Raw genomic sequence first — 22,790 nt, 5'->3', positions numbered from 1 at the left:
TTCATCTGTTCATAAGGTAAATTAGTTTATTTCATATCTCAAAAAGTTCTTGTGTAAGTTTTTGCAAAATAAGTTTGCAAATAGGACATGACCATTCACGAGAATTCTCTTAGCAAACTGACATTTGTACTTTTTAATCCTTCACCCCTATATTGCCCCTCCCCCTTACTCTCTCCCCACTGTTAAACACTAGTTTGTTCTCTACATCTGTGAGTCTGTTTATGTTTTGTTATATTCATCCATTTGTTTTATAGTTTAGATTCCACATATAACATCATGTAGTATTTGTCTTTCTCTGTCTGACTTATTTCACTAAGCATAATACCCTCCAGATCCATCCGTGTTGTTGCAAATAGAAAAATTTTGTTCTTTTTTATGGCTGAGTAGTATTCCATTGTATATATGTATATACCACATCTTCTTTATCCACTCATGTAATTGATGGATGTTTTGGATGCTTCCATACATTGACTATTATAAATAATGCACTATGAACATTGGAGCGCATGTATGTTTTCGAATTAGTGTTTTTGTTTTCTTCAGATATATACCCAGGAGTGAAATTGCTGGATCATATGGTAGTTCTATTTTTATTTTTATTTATTTTTATTTTATTTTTATTTTTATTTTTTTGAGAAACCTCAATACTGTTTTCCACAGAGGTTGCACCAATTTACATTCCCACCAAGAGTGTACAAGGGTCCCCTTTTCTCCACATCCTAGTCAATATTTGTTATTTGTGGTCTTTTTGACTATGTTCACTCTGACAGGTATGAGGTGATATCTCATTGTGGTTTTGATTTGCATTTCTCTGATGATTAATGATGTTGAGCATCTTTCCATGTGCCTGTTGGCCATCTGTATGTCTTCTTTGAAAAATGTCTATTTAGATCTTCTGCCTTTTCAACTGGATTGTTTGTTTTTTTTGAAACTGTGTTGTATGAGCTGTTTGCATATTTGGGGTATTAACCCCTTACTGGTCACATCATTTGCAGATATTTTCTCCCATTCAGTACACTGTCTTTTTGTTTCATCTGTGGTTTCCTTTGCTGTGCAAAAGCTTTTAAGTTTAATTAGATCCTGTTTGTTTATTTTTGCTTTTTAAATTTTTTGCCTTAGAAGACAGAACCCCCCAAAAATATTGCTATGATTTATGTCAAAGAGTGTTCTACCTATATTTTCTTCTAAGAGTTTCATGGTTTCCAGTCTTACATTTAGGTCTTTAATCCCTTTTGAGTTTATTTTTGAATATGGTGTTAGAGAATGTTCTAATTTCATTCTTTTATATGTAGCTGTCCAGTTTTCCCAGCACCACTTATTGAAGATATTGACCTTTCTCCAATGTATATTCTTGCCTCCTTTGTCATAGATTAATTTACCATAAGTGTGTGGGTTGACTTCAGGGCTCTCAATTATGTTCCATTTATCTATGTGTCTGTGTCTGTGCCAATACTATGTTTTGATGACTATATCTTTGTAGTCTGAATTCAGGGAATGTGATATCTCCAGTTCTGTTCTTCTTTCTTAAGATTATTTGGCTATTCTTTTGTGTTTCCATATAAATTTTTAAATTATTTGTTCTACCTCTATGAAAAATGCCACTAGTGTTTTAATAGGGATTGCACTGAATGTGTAGATTGCCTTGAATAGTATGGTCATTTTAACAATATTAATTCTTCCAATCCATGAGTACAGAGCATCTTTCCATATGTTTGTGTTGTCTTCAGTTTCTTTCATTAGTGTCTTATAATTTTGCAAGTACAGTTCTTTTACCTCCTTAGTTAGGTTTATTCCTAGGTATTTTATTATTTTTTATGTGATCATAAATGGGGTTATTTGGTTAATTTCTCTTTCCAATAGTTTGTTATTAGGGTATAGAAATGCAACAGATTTCTATATATTAGTTTTGAATACTACAAATTTACTGAACTCATTGATGAACTCCAGAGATTTTTTTTTTTTTATGTTATCCTTAGGATTTTCTATGTATAATATCACATCAACTGCAAACAGTTATAGGTTTACTTCTTCCTTTCCAATTTGGATTCCTTTTATTTCTTTTTCTTGTCTGATTGCTGTGGCTAGGACTTCAAATATTATGTTGAATAAAATTGTTGAGGGCTTCCCTGGTGGTGCAGTGGTTGAGAGTCCGCCTGCCCATGCAGGGGACATTGGTTCATGTCCCTGTCCGGGAAGATCCCACATGCCGCAGAGTGGCTAGGCCCATAAGCCATAGCTGCTGAGCCTGCGCATCCGGAGCCTGTGCTCCACAACAGGAGAGGCCACAACAGTGAGATGCCTGCATACCTCTAAAAAAAAAAAAAAAAATTGTTGAGAGTGGGCATCTTTGTCTTGTTCCTGATCTTAGATGAAATGCTGTCATACCACTGAGCATGATGTTAGCTGTGGGCTTATCATATATAGCCTTTATTATGTTCCTTCTGTATCTACTTTGTGGAGAATTTTTATCATAAATGGATGATGAATTTTTTCAAGAGCTTTTTCTTCATCTATTGAGATAATAATGATTTTTATTCTTTGAGTTATTAATGTAGTTTATCATATTAATTGATTTGTGGATATTGAACCACAATGTGGTTAATGTATTGTTGAATTCGAACTGCTAAAATTTTGTTGAGTATATGTGGATCTATGTTCATCAGTATACTGGCCCATAATTTTTTTTTTTTTTTTTGTAGTTTCTTTGGTTTTGGTATTAGGGTGATGTTGGTCTCACAGAATGAGTTCAGAAGCATTACTTCCTTCTGAATTTTTTAGAGTATTTTGAGAAGGATGAGTGTTAACTGTTCTCTAAGTGTTTGGCAGAATATACCTGTGAGGCCATCTGGCCCTGGACTTTTGTTTGTAGGGATTTTTTAAAATTACTGATTCAATTTCATTACTGGTAATTGATCTGTTCATATTTTCTATTTCTTCCTGGTTCAGTCTTGGGGGACTGTACATTTCTAGGGATTTGTCCACTTCTTCTAGGTTGTCTATTTGATTGACATAGTTGTTCAGAGTAATTACTTATGATCTTTTGTATTCCTGTGGTGTCAGTTTCATTTTTTCCTTTTTCCTTTTTGATTTATTGATTTGGGTCATCTTTTTTGTCTTGATGAAGCTGGATAAGGGTTTATCAATTTTGTTTATCTTTTCAAAGAACCAGTTCTTAGTTTCATTTATCTTTATATTGTCTTTTTTTTTTTTAGTCTCTATTTCATTTATTTCTGTTCTGATATTTATAATTTCTTTCCTGCTACTAACTTTGGGTTTTGTTTTTCCTTCTTTTTCTAGTTCTTTTAGGTATAAGGTTAGGTTGTTCATTTGAGATTTTATTTCCCAAGGCAGGCTTGTATTGCCACAAACTTCCCTCTAAGACCTGCTTTTGCTGTGTCCCATAGATTTCGGGTCATTGGGTTTTTGTTTGTTTTCATTTGTTTCCAGGTATTTTTTATTTCTTCTTTGATTTCTTCAGTGGCTGTTTAGTAGCATATTGTTTAGCTTCCATGTGTTTATGTTTTTTGAATTTTTTTTCTTGTAGGTGATTTATAGAGTCATAGCTTTGCAGTCAGAAAAGATGCTTGATATGCTTTCAATGTTCTTTAATTTAATGAGACTTGTTTTAAGGCCTAGCATGTGATCTATCCTGGAAAGTGCTCCATGTGCACTTGAGAAGAATGTTTATTCTGCTGCTTTTGGACTGCATGCTGTATATATCTATTAATAACTATTAAGTCCATTGGTCTAATGTGCTATTTAAGGCCTGTGTTTCCTTACTGATTTTCTGTCTGGATGATATGTCCATTGATGTAATTGGGATGTTAAAGTCCCTTACTATTATTGTGTTACTGTCAATATCTCCCTTTATGTCTGTTAATGTTTGCTTTATGTATTCAGGTGCTCCTATGTTGCCTGCATATATATTTTTTTTTTTTTTTTTTTTTTTTTTTTTTCGGTATGAGGGCCTCTCACTGTTGTGGCCTCTCCCGTTGCGGAGCACAGGCTCCGGACGCACAGGCTCAGCGGCCATGGCTCACGGGCTTAGTTGCTCCGCGGCATGTGGGATCTTCCCGGACCAGGGCACGAACCCGTGTCTCCTGCATCGGCAGGCGGATTCTCAACCACTGCGCCACCAGGGAAGCCCGCATATACATTTATAATTGTTACATTACATATTCTTCTTGGATTGATCCTTAATCATTATGTAACATCCTTCTTAGAGATTAGCTTTTAAATGTTATTTAACTTCCTTATTTCCTTCTTAGAGACTAATTTTTCAGTGTTATTTAACTTCCTTATTTCCTGTGCTCCTCTCATACCACTTCACATGCCACCACTGAATATAAACATCTCCACTTATTTCCATATGTTCTCCCTGTCTCCACTTAGAACATGCTTTCATGTTGATCCTCCAAACTCTCTTGAAGCATTATCTCCATTATGAAGATTACTCTCAGGCATCATTACATGGTTTTAACTATGTCATACATATATATATGGCCTATGTATTACAAACATACATATATATACACATGTATATATATAAAATGTAACACAGTACTGAAGACACATTACCTAAGACATTATAGCACAATTGTTAGTACAATTGTTGTCACAATTAAAAGACTGTATTAATGAGGCATCTTTACAATTCCAGTGTCTAGAACAGACCCTAAAATATAGCTAGCACATAACAAATTATTTTTGAAAAAAAAAGTTATGTGTGATGGTAATCCACTTTTTACTCACCAAACCAACATATTTAAAACTAGGACACGTTCCCTTTAATGCCAACTCTGGGCCCAGCATTATAGAGACATAGGACTTTCAAGAACTATCTTACTGGTGTGGAGTGGTTAACTAACACAATTAACAATTCAAAGCTAAGTTGTGTGCATTCTAAAGTAGCTGTGTCCATTTAATGCCAAATACTGAATTTAAAACCTGGTGCTTAACTGTCACCACACCAATATCTTTTCCCAATTTTTTATTTAGTTTTTAGGTTTTTGTTTTGTTTTGTTTTCTTCACCATATAAATACACTGCATCTCTAAGCCATTTCATATCCCACATTTGTTGATATGCCAATCTCTAGGCCACATTGTCATGAATGGAATAAATTTTTCCCTGTCTTTAGTAGATTTTTGAAAGTGCATCCCTTCTTTCAATGTTTTACCATCTGAGAAATATCCCTTGAATGCAGGCTGAGTGGTTTTAACTTCACCTGACAAAAGGACAAGAAGAAAATGGTCTCACCAAATCCAAGCTTTTAGATTTATAGGTAAGCATCATTCTTGCTGGTGATTCTGAACTATAAATGAGAAATATAATTCTCTCTACAACAATAACTGGTAAACAAAATCATAAATACTCTGCTACATTTTCATTCACAATCTATTGGCTTGTCTACTATTACTAGTAACACTTCTCATATTGATTATTATAGCATTATTTTGGCTGCAGTTAAAACACCACATGGACAATGAACAGAAGAACCAGGCAAATATGCCATAGATGTTATGATACTATTCCGACAAACACTCTGAATTGAGGTCAAATGGAGAATTGGCTATCAACAAGAATAAGTTGGCAAAGAACAGCAAGGAAGTCCCATTCAGCCTCAGCATCCAGCAGGAGACTCTGAGGCCCTTGGGAGAGAATTAGCACTCTTTTCTGTTTTTTTTTTGTTGTTGTTGTTTTTATTCTGGTATCTAGATATTCTAGTACATTTTATTTCATGAGAGATCCATGGAAATTAACCTTATTTTTTCCCTAATATTGTAGGTTCCTCTAAGATCAGGTTCTTGGAATGCAGAGTAATTAATTCACAGTGGATGATGGGATTTTCAAAGAAAAGTCAAGCAATTCCACTTCAGAGAGTGAACAGAGCATCCTGGAGCCAAAGGAAAACTTAACCTTGTGGAAAAGTCAATTATGACTGAGAAAAGAGTTTCCAAAATCAATGCTATTAAAATCCCCTCTCCCTTCCAAATCTAACAATAATTTTTAAAACCCAGAACAAAAAAGTGGATCTTTATAAAAACTGAAATGCAAAAAATGTCATCAATTTTGGCCTTTGTTACTGCATTACCAGAAAGGTTAGAAATATTTAAACTCTGCCTCTTTAATTGGGAAAACACTCCTTGGTCCCTTGTAACTGCAATTCAATTGTTCTCTTGAAAAATTGACTTGAGCCAAGAAGAAATTTTCATGTTGCCAGATTTGTCAAGGTATATCCATAAATAATAACAGCAGGAAATTAAAGCATTTATAAGAAAGGAAAGTAATGGCTAAATAACCTTTCTGGTTCACTTCCAAACAAGAGCAAAATCAAACCTTTGTAATGATTACAAAGATAAGTAGTAATTTTTACCATGCCTTTAATGCAATGTGGCTGTTCTGTATTTTCCAATGCAGCAATAGTTTGACTACTGTATTCAAATTTCTACAAGAGTACACTGTTGCGTTATATACATCCATGTGTATGTATCTTGTCCCCACATCTAAGTGCCCCCACCTGAGAACAGGGTTACCAGGCTTAGGCTTTCTAAGAGCTTTCTGTTTCCATGTATACCAAAGTATTAATTTGGAAGTATGCCTTGGCCTAAGATTTTTTTCCTCTTTTTTAGATGCCTGAAGCACACTGTACCAGAGTTTAATAGGTTGTTAAATCTGCACTTAACACCCCTCCTCTATTTAACATCCCCCAACATGTAGCATAGGACTTCCAATGCTAGAACACCATCCTTCCACTTTCCTGCTAATTACAAACTTCCTGCTCAGCATGTTCCCATTAAGCAAGCTGGAAAGATTAAGGTTGAAGAGGCTTTAGAAATAGGTGATCGATAAGAAAGCTACTTTTACTAAAGAAACTTTACGAAGATGAAGATGTCAATAGAAGATTAAATGTTGAAGCTGAAAATTGATCATAATATATCAATTCTACAAAATTCTTATATATGTGTTGACCCCTAAAGATCCTAGTACTGTAGACAACAGTAAAAGGGAAGAAGGAAAAAGCAGAATAGAAAGATCACCAAGGTCTGAAAGAATAATCTGAAGCTTTTTATCTAAATTCGTTCTTTCAAATTCAGAGGAGTAAGCACAGTCATGTTCTATGCTGGAAGAGAAAGTGTGTAAATTGTCACTTTCCAAAGGTGACATTAGAGAAGGAAGAAAATTTAACTACTAATTTTTAAATAACTCTAGCCCTATAAATTTGACACTGTAACTTCAATTGTTGAAGCAAATCCTAAGGTATCTGCAAAGATGATCCTTCTATGAGTCATGAGCTGAATCATACAAGGCTATGGTCATGGCCTCTGAAATGATGAGAGTCCATGTCACACACACACACACAAAAGGCACCTGGTACGAAAAGCTTTACAGGATGAAATGGATGTATTTCCACAATAAGAAATCTCACATCTTCTCTCTCTAACCAAGTCCTACAACAGAGAATGTACATGCACACTCAAGGAAACATCCTCACCTTGACCACTTGTACAGAGGGCACTGTTGGGCTCTCAAATGTGCCTGGAACAGGCCTTACATTTTTCTAGAGTGGAAGCATTACTGCACACTCTTAGCTTTTCAATCCATTGACTTAAATAAATCTGGGCCAGTTTTTCAGTCCTTATATGTTATCACTATCCTAAACTCTGAAACAAATGGATTGTATTATACATGCCTAATAGAGAGCGTACCATGGAGAAAGTTGTTTTTCCTCCTCGTTTTCCTCCTTCTTAGTTTCATATTATTTAAAACCTGGCAATAAATGAATGGATCCTTGATATCTGAAAGTGATATGTCTGTAGAATTTCCCACATTCACAAATTCACAAAAAACTTCTCTTATAGAAAAAAAAAAAAAAAGAATGCTACTAACTCTTCACCAACTGACACCCTCCAGTGCACCAGCCCCTTAGACTGTAGCAGTCATTTCTACTAGATATCTTAGGTATATTTTCTCATTTAATTTTCACAACAATCCTTTGAGACTGATACTATTAGCAGTACTATTTTGACTATTCCAAACTACTTCAAGTAACAGAACTTAAGGATGGCTTGTAAAGAGTCAACAAAACATTAAATTTGTGAATGCTGATGGTCCATTATATCAAGGAGAATATGAGAAGATGGTGTTGGTGTTGATTTCCCTTCCAATCAGCAGTAGAATCTGTCCCCAGAACTGGCTGCCTACCTTCCTTGGCCCTCTGTGCCGTGGATGCTGGTGTGCTCTGGGCACAGTACACCTCCCGGGTCTGGATCCCACCTCCACAAACGGGTCCCGTCACATGCCAGTGGGGGTCCTGCTGCTTGAGGAGGAGAGAGACTTGGCATTCTTTCCATTCAGAGGTCCTCCAGGAATACCTGTTTGGTTTGATTTGTTTAAAAGAAGAAGAAGAAGTAAGGAAAATACAAAATTCTACAGGAAACTTAAGTCATTGACATCAAATGTACATAATCATCTCTCTTTCTAGTACCAAATCTTTGCCTATGGATAAAGATGTTTACCAGCTTTGAATACTAAATCCCTTTTATTTCATACAGAAAAATCACAGCAGCCTATCATGCTTATAGCACAGGCCCAGAGGAACAAAGGAAGGAAATATGGATAAACAGTAGATATGTCTCAGCCTTAAAGCTCTAAGAGAGTACAGAATCAAGGGAAGGAGCTGGAAACCAATTGAGCCTAATTCATAGCAGGTAAACTTGTCATGGGGTTTCATTTTACAAACCTCTAGATGACTTTGGGAGAAAGTTGGCCTTTCTTTTTTAATTAGTAGGCCAGTGTATGAATGTCTGGACATATTAGTTTAAATGGACAAAGATTACCTCCAATTTTTCAACCTTCTTGATATAGGTATTTGTATCAGTTTGACTCCACTAAGATAAGGGTATACATATTAAAAATGAGTTCACAATGTGCCACTATATTTAATTGACAAGTACTTTTTTTTTTTACATATACAGACATGCCATGGTTATACTGATTTAGAATATGTCTTCCAGGTTTACAACTGGTTGAGATACACACTGATAGACACACACACGCACACACACAAATAAAAGGAAAAAACACAGTGAAGTTTGTACATAACTTACAGAAAACACAACAACCATAACAACACTACACTCATACCTGGAGAATGATTTCAGACAGAATTTCCTTTTGTGGCTTATTACAGCATTCCTCAAGCCCACAGCATTAACATAACACTACAGCATTCCCATAAATACCAGAAGACTCATTAGCTTCTGAACAGTAAACCAAACCTAAGAACGTTCTCATATCCACTGTCCCGTTTCAGATTTAAGGAAAGTTTTCTCAGTTATGTGATTGTTTAAAAGAAAAAGTAGCAATAAAAATAAACATGTGTCACCAAGGCCCTGGCCTTATAGAAACCAGAGTAAAAATGAAATCAAGTAACAGACATCAAAATCAGGAAGCAAATCTCTAAGAAACCTAAGAGTGAGCAAAGCCTCTCACAATGAGTGTCATCATTCTAAAAAGCTTGAAAGCTGAGGATCATCAGTCTTGTGAAAAGCCCATTGTAGAAAAAGAATTTGGACAATTCTGTGGGGTTTGTTGTCATAATTCTTCTCCCTCTGCCTCACTATTTGATTTTCACAGGGTTTTCCAAGTGAAAATCAGTCACCGGGCTGGGCAAGAGTCTGAAATGTAGAGTTCAGTTCCTGTTTATTACTAGGGGAATAGAGACAATAATATGTTTCTAATTCCTGCGCATGAGATTGAGAAAAGTCCAGGTCTTCCCAGAGATGGTCCTTCTCCAGAGGTGATGCTCCAAAGCCCTTTCTCCTCACTAGACAGAGTTGTCACCCTTGGCTTCATGGTGACCCAGGCAGAAGGCTTGTCTCCTGTGGCTCTGAGTCTCAGGGTACATAGCTTGCTTGTCTCTGGACTCCAGGGCAAGGCACAGTGAGGTAGGGGTGGGTTATTGATGGTTATCACATTCTCATTTCAAACCCTTTTCCTCCAATAATTCCCTAAAAGAAGAGCTCTCTGTCTATTAAGAAGGTCAGATATAGCCCTGACTTCAAGGCTCCTATGATATAGTGAGCACATAAAGTTAGGCAAAAAGGGGCAGTGCAGTATAGACAGCAAACATGCTTTCGAGTCAAACCGACGTGGTTTGAATCTGAGCCTTGCCACTTACTCGTCATGTGACTTTCACTGAGTTCTATTTTGTAAAATAGGGATAATAATACCAAATGTGAATCAAGGAGTATAATAAATGTTCAATAAATGTTAATTCCCTTTTTTCTTGTGTCCTTCTACACCTGCCTTTTGTCCCCTGCTGACACTGGAAACACACACACACCCCTAACACTGTACTTATAAGAACTTAATTGATTTCATCCAAAATCCTAATATTAAGGATCCAGGAATGCCATGGTCTAACTTCCAAGAACCAAAGTTCAGCAAAGAGCATAAAAGAAACTTAGAGAGTTTAGAATTATAGAAAGTCAGAGTAATTTGTTCACTTGTTTGAAAGGAATGGGCCATGCTGTACAAATTACTTTTTCAATTAATTTATCATGACCCTATAAGAATTAGCAATGGAGGAATTTTGGAAGTCATTATGGAGAAAAATGAAAAGGAAAATTTAATGACTATATATATATATATATATATATATATATATATATATATATATAGTCTTATATATAATGTAACAAAAATCCTGTTGGTAGCTCATTAACCAAAACCCAAATTCTATTCATTGGCAAACAACAAATTCTCTAAAGATATAGAAGACATTTATCACTACTGCTTTGTTTACTACCACAGAGAAAATACCAACGCAGAAAGAGGCAAAGGAAAAAACACACCAGTGAAGGACTTCTAAATTCCTTTTTAAAATGCAGGTCCTTTCATAGTCTATCTTTTTTTTCTTTATTTTTTTCAAATGCACTATCTATGTTTAATCACAAATCACGCAGAAGCCATGAAAACTGAACAGTCTGAATTCCACCAACCTGGGAGAGTGTCTCTAGGATCTGACAGAATAAGAAATCAAAGGAGACCACTCAGCTAAACGTTGCTTGCTATCTCCTTTAGTAGTTGTTATGGGGATAGTCCTCCAGCCTCCGGACAACTTGGCTTTCTGACTTTCTGAGAATGCCGGGGGCATTCTCTTTAATGGCTAAGTCCACGTCAAAGATCAGGCCTTTCCACCCTCTCTCTCCCAACTCTGATGCCTTTCAACCCAGCCACACTTTGTCCTTCTGCTTAGGAGGGAAACAGGGGGCATTTCAAAGGCCAGCGTCCTGCCTTTTGTGGGTGAGCAGCATTTTGAAACCAATTGTAGAAATGCCTCAAGTAAACGGCCATGACATGAAAACAATTAGTTGATCCTCATAGCACCTTACGAACGTGACCTAGGATCCCTTTGTCTTGTCACACACCCCAGCTGAACAGGATAGACAAAGCAATCATTCATTCAGGCTTCTAGGGTATCATGACAAATCCCCCAATAATAACATCCAAAATGTTCTGCATGCTTACTCAGGACGAGGCACTGTGCTAACAAATCTAGGTGCATGACTTCATGTAATCCTCCCAACAAGCCTATGAAAAAAATATCATTTCCTCTTTTACAGATGGGAAAATTGGCATAAAGAATAAGACATTTTCCAAGGTCACATAATTAAGTAAGTGAAAGAGCAGGATGCATACACAAGTATATCTGGTTCTAAAGCACATCTTAGATTAAAATGGTGAATGGTAAACTCATGAAACTTGGTCTGCAGATATAAAAAGCAAGTCCGTGGATGACAGGTAGCTACCTGCCCAGCCATGATGAGGACAAATAAATGCTGGCCTTGGTCTGAGGAATTGCTTTCTGGGATGAAGCAAAAAAATGTCATCAGCTGATGACAATGATAGTGTCACTGACAATTGCCCAGTAATATTTTACACTGCCAGTATAATATTCTTTCCACTCTCAAACACAAAGACAGTTTGAGAATATCATACAGCCAATCACTTTATAATTCGAACGCTGTGGTCACATAGGGTCAGATTTTAGCACTTTCAGGAGATAAGTACAAGTTAAAAAGAGAAACAACATATAAGCCAAATAAAGGGATCTCTAATTGTAAAAATTCAAATTTCCACCAAATGGTGCAATGACACTTTTTTTGAAGAGTAATGCTTTTTCCAGGCCATGAAGTCAAATTCTCCATTTTGCTCCCTGGTCACTGTGAATGTGAGGTAAACCTGCCATCATCTGTTCATGTAAAAATGACTCCAATGTCCCCATCATTAGTGAGAGAGAACACTGTCAGCCACTCATATACTGAATACACAGGGGAAACAACTTGAGAAAGACTATCTCAGTTAATGTAAAGGTATGTATGAGAGATGGATGGCAGAAGCGACCACAAAGCAGGACTCCCTAGCTCCCTAGCAACAAAAATAAGCCTGCCCAAGAGTAAGCAAATCATTTACTCAACCGTGTGTTCATTCCTCCTTTCTTTCAAGAACTAATTCTTGAGCTCCAACTGTGTGCCAAGTATGATTTCTGACAATAGAAATGCATAGCAGTGAGCAGGGCAAAGCCCCTGATCTTGGGAAGATGACCTTCTAGTGGAGCAGACAGACAGAAATGAACCAATACATAACACGGCACCAGTAACATGTCCATCAGAGAGAGATGGGGGAGGAGAGCTATTTCAGTGCCAGGACCAGGAAAGTCTTCAGAATCCAGAATAAAATGAAATAGTGGGCATAAGAAAAGATGGACAAGGCGAATTCTGGTCAGAAAGAAGAGCATGTTCAAAGGTCCCATGGAAGGACAGTGCTTGGCGCTTTCTAGGAAAGCACAGAGGCCAGTGTGGTTGGAATAGGCAGCTCAAGGCAGGAGGGAGAGGGAGGGAGAGACAGTCAGGGGCCAGGCTACAGAGAAGCCTGGTGGGCTGAGGAAGGGCTGTGAGTGTTACTCCAAATGTGCTAGGAAATCACTGCCGAGTTTTGAGGAAGGCAATCATATCATGATGAGATTTACATTTTTAAGAATCATCCTGATCACTGATTAAAGAATAGACTATAGGGGAGTGGAAGAAGGGAGACGAATTTGGAGGCCTTTGCCAGTCCAGGAGACATGATGGTAGGGCTTTAATTGGGGCAGTCACAGTGAATGTGATGAGAAGTGATCAGATTCTGGATACACTGTGAAGGTGGAGACAGCTTTCTAATGGATTAGATGTGGATAGGAGATAAAGAGAGAAGGGAAGAATGATTCCAAATTGCTTTTGTCCCGAGTACTAGCAGCACAATTGCTTGGCACTGAATTCTTACCTGAGACAGCCCAGGAAAGGGGACAAGAACTCAGACATCAGGGCAACCATGTATTATAACTGTGAAATTCAGTTTTTCTTCATTTACCTTCTAGAATCTGCTTTCTGAAGCTTTCTCCCACACCTGGAACTCATTGCCCAATTTCTTCATATGTACCCCATAATTTAAGTCTATTCTTAGGAAATGATCAATAAATGTATTCACAAGATACATATTAAAAGTTAATATTAAATATTTTATCACTCTAAAAAGGTATACACAGTTTAAAAGAAGAAACTAAGATTAAGCCAAAGAAAGAAATTTCTAATGGTGGGAATACCTATTCCCATGAAGAGATAAAGGAGACAAATTCTGGATTAGGAAAAGCTACTCGAGGGCCAGAAATTCAATTGCCCAGGTAGCCAGCTTGTCTTCCCGAGAGTAATGTTGTCTAACCCAAGGAATCCTGTATTCAAACCATTCTCCAAATTGATGGGGGGAGGACAAAAGGAACAAGGAATGAATGCATTGTTCTGAAGCAAGGAATAGAGATATCCTAAATTAGCAAAGCCAAAATTAGAAAAGTAGGCACATTTAGTGACTATTTTTAAAAGACTTCCATCCTGCTAAGGTGACATAAAGTGATTCCAATGGCAGTAGGATGTCAGGACCATCAGAGTTTTATAGCAACCCATGCCCTTTAGAATGCATGCTTTGTCACTTTCAGAACGCTTAGAATTGCTTACAAAATGTGAATTTCTTTTCCCCTTCTTCTAAAGGCTTAGATTTAAAGCAAAGCAACATGGAATAGAATCTTGAGTGATTTAATGATGACAAACTGAAAGAACAATTGCATTAGTGAATGGTCCTGTTTTGACTAAGCACATCTAGATTTGCAAACACTCTTGGAATTGAAACCCTAGTTCAAGGTATTCTAATTAAATGCACGTATATTAAAAATCAGTGTACTGCAGCAAGACTAATTTATGATAATATCTGTTGTCCTTTTAAAGTTGTAAATTCATTTAGAAAAGAATTAAGTTGTCATTTTTTGCTGAACAGACAACCAAAATAAAGGGAGCCAATCAAGCTTTATACATCTTATGCTCTAGTAATCTTTTATTGAATAGAGTGGGACTATTGATTATGGAAAGCTATTCTGAAGTGCAAAGCTCTTTGCTCCTTGGCAGATGGCTTTGCTAGCCAAACTCCACATATGTATTATTAATAGATTTCTATCACTACACACAGCACTTAGTAGTACATTAACTTTCTTACACTAACAGGGGAACAGATCTTCCATCCAGGAGAGGTGAAAGTGGCACAAGGGAACTCATGAAACAATATGCACCAGTAAAAGCTGGACTCAGTAAAAAGGCATCAGTCTCCTTCTGCTGAGACAATTTACAGATTCTTTGAAACTGTCGTTTCTTTCCTGAAACAGATTCTCCTGAGGGTTCCAAGTCATGATTCCTTTACTCCTTAAGTCCTGAAAAGAGCTGCTTAATTAAAACAATTTTTAAAAAGCCTTCCTTAAAGAACCCATTAATTCATTTAACAACCATTTATTGAGCTTCTATTTTGTGCAGGGTGTTAGGTGCTGTGGTAGGCAATCAATTGAAAAGATACATTAGAGATGGTAGGTGACCTGTGTGCCATTCTTTTCCAGAAGGCAAACTTACATATTCAGATTGTGATCTCATTACCCACCCTTCTCGAAGCTACTCTTATAACCAATGAAGGCAGAAACTTCTTATCTGGAAAACCAGACACACTTAGCAAAAGCAAGGCAGCCATTGGGGACCAAGCCACATCAAGCTCTGTGTGTTTACTCCTTCCCTGGGTAGGCATCCTTATGTAACCTCCTTGATGATGCCAATTTTAGATGCCCTTTATAAGAAATGACTTTGAATCCTTCACACACATCATATAATAAGTTTCAGCCTGGAATAAAGTACCCTGTGCATAATATTGTTCTGGATCTGCCCCACAGTTAATGATTCATCTGAGCATTTACTCCGAGCCAGGCACTTTTATAGGTGCTACCCACTCTAAAGTTTCTCCAAAGAGGAAATCCAGATACATAGGTTTGGAATGATGTGCGGCACATCACTAACTATGAAACACCCTTTTTTTTTTTTTTTTTTGTGGTACGCGGGCCTCTCACTGTTGTGGCCTCTCCCGTTGCGGAGCACAGGCTCCGGACGCGCAGGCCCAGTGGCCATGGCTCACGGGCCCAGCCGCTCCGCGGCATGTGGGATCCTCCCGTACCGGGGCACTAACCCGTATCCCCTGCATCGGCAGGCGGATTCTCAACCACTGCGCCACCAGGGAAGCCCTATGAAACACTCTTAAAGAACATGGTTATCAGTTCAAGATGCTCTAGTTTTTTTTTTTTTTGTTTTTTTTTTTGTGGTACGCAGGGCCTGTCACCGCTGTGGCCTCTCCCGACAGGCTCCGGACGCGCAGGCTCAGCGGCCATGGCTCACGGGCCCAGCCGCTCTGCGGCACGTGGGATCTTCCTGGACCGGGGCACGAACCCGTGTCCCCTGCATCGGCAGGCGGACTCTCAACCACTGCACCACCAGGGAAGCCCAAGATGCTCTAGTTTTTAATGAGTATATTACACAGGATTCTGAAGATGAATAAACTAAGTGAACACAGACTAAAATTTCCTGAATTCTCCAGCAATTAGCACAGTGACAGTCTGAAGCAGGTGTGGAACAAACATCTCTTCAAGACATGCCAACCCTGTTCCAGCACTCACTTCGCTCCATTGGGCAGAGGAAGCCAACTACCAAGCCAAGTTTTACTCACCATCCCTTGTGCTGGCACCATTCTTGGCTTCAACACTCATCTAAAAATTCCATCAACTAATCCGCAGAGTTTTCTCAAGGAAAACTTGAGAACATTTTAGATTTTAGACAATCTAAAATCGGGTTCAGTGTCTTAAAGAGATGGTAGGGAAAAACAGGCTGGTCACAGGGGGTTGTTTCAGAAGCACATCGAAGTGGGATGTGCAGGAGACCCAGATAGATCTCTCAGTATGAGTCTGCACAGACAGACCTTTTGCGAAGAATATCTAGTTCACCCATAATAAACTCATACATACCAGAGATAAGGAGGGACAAATTATGAGACCCCATCTATTCGGTGCCAGACTGGAGTGTTGAGGCACTGTTTAGGAAATTGGCTTTTCTGTGCAGTAATATCACACAGTCTATGTAATACTATCAGCCATGCAGCTTCTGCCTTGAGATCGTCTTTAAAGTTTTACTCTATGTTGGTTTTTATAACAGCACTGTCTTATATTCAATTTTAAACTCTAAATGATCATTTAAGAAGTAGAACAGCCATTTTGGTATAAAAGCCTCCTGGTGAGGTGGTGGAAGCTGCTGGTAGGTCATCTGAGGTGTCGCTTCCAAGAAAGATGTTGACATTTTTCAGTATTCTTGTGTGTTACAATGTCTTCAGCCAAAACAGGCTCTCTGCTTAAGCACGAAGGATCTGGAGTCGTAGCTGTTCCAGCATCAAGTCATGTCTCAGCTATCTGTGTCCTCTGCCTTTCCTTATGCTACCCAGTAAACAGGGCCACCTTATCATTTATGGTCTTAGACTGCTTTTCACCTCCCTCTTAGTTGAGATGTAGGATCTAATACTTTAGATGTTAATTAGGACAAAAGAAAGAACCCAAGTGCCAAGGCATCTTATAAAGCACATATCTTTCAGTGTTTTGAGGCAGAGAGTAACATAATGCCTAAAGCCATGATGACAATGATAAGAGATAAACACACCAAGAGAAAAGGTAGCCAGTGACAAGCAGATTTGTCCCATCTCTCTCATTTCTATCCCAACCCCATAATGTACAGTGTGAGTTCTTAGTGTTACGTTGGAGGGGGGAGCACAAAATTTCAAGTAGACTATAATACTAAAGAAAGGGGTTTCATGGAGTCTATATATATCTTGGTCAAAAATAACATACTTTTGAGACGAGCTTAAGGCTACCCAATGCTAACTCCCTTACACAGTTGACCCTTGAACAATGTGGGGTTAGTGGTGATAATCCTCCATGCAAGTCAGAAAATCTGCTATAACTGATAGTCACCCTTTGCATCCATGGTTCTGCGTCTATGGATTCAACCAACCTCAGATCATGTGGTGCTGTAGCATTTACTATTCAAAACTATCCGCCTCTAAGAGTACCTGTGCAGTTCAAAGCCCTGCTGTTCAAGGATCAACTGTAGTTCTAAAATTTCCCAAGTTAGCTTAACATAGGCTGGCCTCTGACTCCTTTCAGGTTAACTTACACTAGTTGCCCTGAGGTGCTTCCAAAATGTTCAGTCTCAGGGAGCTCTTCGAGAAGGGGTTCCTCATGGTCACAATTCCTTTCATGGAATCATGCCTTAGGGATTGGCACACATAGTGTTCATAGTGAAAATGCTGATCAGTGGAGTCCAGCTGGTGAGATGAGTAGCCCCCAAGCTATGCAACTAAAAACCGTTGTGAGCATTATGAACATGCAGGAACCAGAGCCCATCTCTAGCTTATCTCTTCTTGGAATATTCTTCCTCTAATTACCTGAAAGGCTAATTTCCTCACTTCCTTCAAGTCCTCCCCCCAGATCCTGCTAGTTCAAATGAGGCTTCTCTAAGGATACTCTTTAATTCTGTAACCTGAGCTGATTCCCCATCACACCACCCCAAAAGCCTTTATCTTTACCCTGCTCCAATGCTTCATTTTTTTCCATATCTTGTACACAAAGTATATAGTTTATTTTATTTATTTTATTTATTTGGTATATCTTCACTAAAATTTAGGTCCCACAAGGGGGAGGGAACTTTGTCTAATGTGTTCTCTGAGGTATTGGAAACACTTAATGTATTGCTTGGCACATAGGAAGAGCTCAGAGTATATTTGAGAAAAGGAACACATCTCCTATAGCAAATATGGTGGAAGGGTAAAAGCCAAACCACATTCTAAGAGAGGACATTTCCCTGCTGGGGAGAAGGATGGTGAATTAAATTGCTTGATGCATATGAAGTGCTCATGAATTCTGGGAAAGGAAAAATGGACATTTTTGTTCCCTAAGAGATTTTTGTTTCCATTTCCCTTGTTCACAATGAATTTTAATCACTGGTGTCCAAGTAGAAACAAAAGTTAGCAAACGGCCTTTATGCTTTCCTGTGATAGAGGCCACAGCTTGGATTTCAGACAAATAAGAATGTCAGCCAATGTTAATTTTGTTGCTATTATTTATACATGCTCTTTTCCACCACAGAGTGGAATCATTAGTTAACACATCAGTCTCCCTAGGAAACACTGGTTGGTATTCAGTGAATTTTCAAAGACTCCGATTTCCTACAAATTCACTACTTGAGAAGGTTTTTAGAAAATGTCATACTCAGTAACATTTCCAAAAAGCAGAACTAGAGGCCCAGGTTCATCTCCAATGAACTTTGTCAGGCCCTGTTTTCAGATGTTAAGGTTCAATCAAATGAAAAATACAGAAATTAATCTTGGGTACATCTTGAAGTATTACCATTCCACGTTATACTGTTGGAAAAAAATGATACATATGAATACATGTATATGTGTGTCTATACCCTTATCTGGGTGTGTGTCTTCACTATGATTATCATTAGGGTTAGTGTGATGTATTGGAAAGAGCACTGACCTTGAAGTCAAATGGACTTCAATTTGAATCTGAACAGTACCGATTTACATCCCTTTTACTCTCAAAAATGTTCTGTTTGGATAATACATTCTATATTATTCTAAATAATCTTTATAAAATCTCTGATATAGTTATTGGCCAACAGTAGATGCTCAATAAAAGGTAGTCGTTCTTTAACAAAAGGTTATCCAACTCAACTTTCTCAACATCATCAAGGAGGCACCACTCTAGGGCTTCCCTGGTGGCGCAGTGGTTGAGAGTCCGCCTGCCGTTGCAGGGGACACGGGTTCATGCCCCGGTCCGGGAAGATCCCACATGCCGCAGAGCGGCTGGGCCCGTGAGCCATGACCGCTGAGCCTGCGCGTCCGGATCCTGTGCTCTGCAACGGGAGAGGCCACAGCAGTAAGAGGCCCGCATACAGCAAAAAAAAAAAAAAAAGGAGGCACCACTCTGATGATTCCAAGAGAATCATAACAGCTATTAACAAAGAAAAGAGAAGAAAAAAAAAATAGGGGGATGTCTATAAATCAAAAACCTGTTAAAAATATCAGGAAGAGGTCATGCCATTCCGTGAAAGAAATGAAGACAAAAGGCGCCAAGGTCAAGGTCATCATTAAACCCAGATTCTATTCCTAGCAGCCTAACATTGAGAACCCTCCTAAATAAGGCCTCCACAGGGAAAAAAAAGTCTCCAAATCACCCAGAAGAAATAACTTTCTACTCCATTAAATTACTACAGTATGCCTTCCAAGGAAAGGAGGGATTCTCTTACTGGAGGAAATGAAACCAAAACCCACCTGCAAAGAGCAACAATAAGAGTCAGTATTCGTGCAGTGCCTCATGTGCTTATCACTGGGACAGACAGTGCTAGTCTGTAGCTGATAAACCTTCAACACAGGCAGTATAATTAGACACTTTTATTGAAGAGGGAAATGTCTTAGAGAAGTTGTATAGCTTGTCCAAGGACACACACTTTAAGTGTGATGGCGATGCAATTCTAACCCAAAGCCTATCCAAGTTCAAAAGGGACAGAGACCTCAGCTTTTCTTTCCAATCCCATGTTTTGCCCCAAATTAGTGTCTTGACAGACTGGACACAAACTCAATACAATTAGGGAGGATTCTGTGACAACAGGTTAATCTGTCAAGGATCGTGAACTACATCTGCTTTCTCCGCTTTTCAGGCAAGAAATGATGTAAATCTAAGGAGTCATCTTAGTAAAAAATGAACAATCAATATGTAAGGAGTATGTTGAATTGACCCTGATTTCAATGGTGAGGTGGAGGAAGTGAATGACTATGAATGTGTAAACAGGAACTTGCTCCTCTATGCCCATCCCCAACCTCAACCTCTGCCCCGCCCATACATGCTTCATTTCAGGTTTAAGGAATAACCACGCCCATCAACAACACCAGCTGAATTTGTAACCCACTTACCCTTCACATATCCCCAGATGATTAATTTCTATAAGAAGTTATTTTTCGCCTCATTTTATTTTTCACCGAGGGAGTGATCTCAAATCTCAGCGACTATAAGAAACTATAGAAAAGTTCTATCTAAAATAGCTATTTAAATCTAAAATACAGATTAAGATATAGTTCAGGGCAGCTGTCCAGGAGGAATTATTACAAATTCATCCCCAACAGACTTCTAAACAGCCAGCCCCAGTGATTTCCGTCATTATCAGACAGAGGAAAATGCACTGGAGGTCTTCACCAAGGGCTACACAATCAGGCAAAATATAACCAATATCAAGATATTAAATTTAGCTACTAATTTATGTCAACCCTTTTCTCAGCATTCTCCGGTTCCCTAGGGACTCTGAAATAGAAACAATGCCCAGAGCAGCAGTGACTTTCAGAGAAAGAGCATCCTTAGAATCAGGCGGCTGTCACTCATTAACTATGTAACCTCAGAAGTTATTTAATCTCTCTGAGCATCAATGGCCTTATTTGAAAAATGAAGATGCTTATGAATGTCTTCTTAGGTTGTCATAAAAATTAGGTGTGACATGTCAGGTAATGATAACTAATGGTTATTAAGCATTTATGATATGCCAGGTGCTGGGTGAAGTAAGTACCGCTAGTAGAAGAGTAAACTGAGGCACTAGATTTAAGTCACTTGCCAAAATTCATATAAATTAGAAAGTCATAACAATCACATAATTAGAAATAGGATTGGAGCCCAGGCAATCAACACAACCTATGCTCTTACCCCCCTAAGCTTTACCGCCTAATATGAAACTCTGCACTGAGTAATAAGTCACAGCTACAGTTACTGTTAACATCTCTATACCACATAAAATGAGATTATATAGAACAACTGAACACTCATGCCAAAGAATACACAATACCTGGGACATGAGTGCAAAAGTTCTCCTTCAACGATGCAGGCCTCTTTCTCGAGAAGTTCAGGGCAGTCCTCTCCACCTCCAATAGCAACGTGCTTCACGTTCCGGCTCCTGCTCCTAAATCCTGGCGAGAGCCTCCCTGAACGGCACGTCTTGGAGCAGGGGCTCCAGGAGGACCACTCGGTGGTTTCGCAGTCTTTTGGCATGATGCAGGACTGGATGGTCACAGGCAAGGAATCTTGCGTGCAAAGGCTGAAGGAATAGAAACAGAAAACAGTAGGCCGTAGACTAAATGGGTACAACCAACATTATGAAGTGCCTATTCTGGATGAAAAAATCTGAAATCTGGGATAGCGTTCAAGTAGGAGAATTTTTTAAAATGTTAGAGTCATCATGATAAAATATTGAAGGACATACATTTTAAGAATGATCACTCTATTTCATCTGAAACCGTGAAGTTATTTCACTCTCGCAAGACACATGTGTAAGATGAGTCCATATTGTACCTTGTCCAAAGCATCATCCGAAATAATGGAGGTTCTTCTCATGTGCTTTCACCTCTGATACAGCCTAGAGTTACCCTTCATTCAGTGGTTCCTAGGTGTCACACACTGTCCTGTACTTCACAGGCACTTTCTTACAACAGTCTCTTGAGTATACATATTATTCTGTCCATTTGTAGATAACAATACGTAAGGTCAGGAAGGCTAAATCATTTGTCTAAGGTCAAAGAAAGGTAAATGTAAGCTTTCAAGTACTACTCTGTCCATTCTTTTAAATACTGAGCAATTAACAAATAAATAAATGTGGTATTATGTTTCCCCATACTGTTAGGCTCTGTGCATCAATTTCCTCATCTGCAAAACTGAAGTACTTTCAAATACTAACAATGTAATTGGAAAACAGATAAATAAAAAGATAACATGATAATGTGATGAACTCAACATAAAAACACTTACAATGATGAGGAGAAAAACTGATGAGGCAGTGATAGACCACCTGGGAAAGCTGGGGGTAGCGGTGAGGCAGGTTCTAAGACAGGACACCTGAGCTGCATTTTAAAAGATTAATGGGAACTTCTCAGGCACGGAGAAAAGACTATTTTAACTCAAGGAAGTAGCATATTTGAAGCCCTGAGATAAAATTTGTGGGTATAGGAACCAGTGGTATTCTAGAGCTGGATTTACTGTTTAACAAGAACCAACTGTAAAATTTTCAGGAATTTTGCAAGCCCATTGATTTCATGTAAGTAGCTTAAAATTAGCCATGGTGGAAGTATTTACACTATAGAAACCAGCAAATGCCATAAATCAAGTCCCTTTACCCTACCCTCACCCCTGCAACCCCCCAAACTGGTGGTCAAATATTCACAAGCACACCAATGAGGGAAAGTAAAAGCCAACTTGTCAATTGTCATAAATGTGTCCATTTGTGACATGTAAAGTTCAAAGAGGAATGT

The 22,790-nt window shown here is 38.4% G+C and overlaps 1 protein-coding gene across 1 annotated transcript in view; it reads right to left on the bottom strand.

Annotated features, from left to right (window-relative positions):
- The window catches only part of THSD7B (thrombospondin type 1 domain containing 7B), an 876,032-nt gene that overhangs the window by 536,215 nt on the left and 317,027 nt on the right, over window positions 1-22,790 (bottom strand). The window contains exons 4-5 of the mRNA XM_059052359.2: window positions 21,335-21,583; window positions 8,205-8,374 (exon numbers count right to left, since the gene is read on the bottom strand). Of these exons, the coding sequence (XP_058908342.1) occupies window positions 8,205-8,374; window positions 21,335-21,583 (419 nt within the window). The remainder of the gene's footprint in view (window positions 1-8,204; window positions 8,375-21,334; window positions 21,584-22,790) is intronic.

The sequence above is a fragment of the Kogia breviceps genome, chromosome 2, assembly GCF_026419965.1.
Source record: "Kogia breviceps isolate mKogBre1 chromosome 2, mKogBre1 haplotype 1, whole genome shotgun sequence".
NCBI classification, from domain to species: domain Eukaryota; kingdom Metazoa; phylum Chordata; class Mammalia; order Artiodactyla; family Physeteridae; genus Kogia; species Kogia breviceps.
This window is presented reverse-complemented; position numbering and strand designations above follow the sequence as displayed.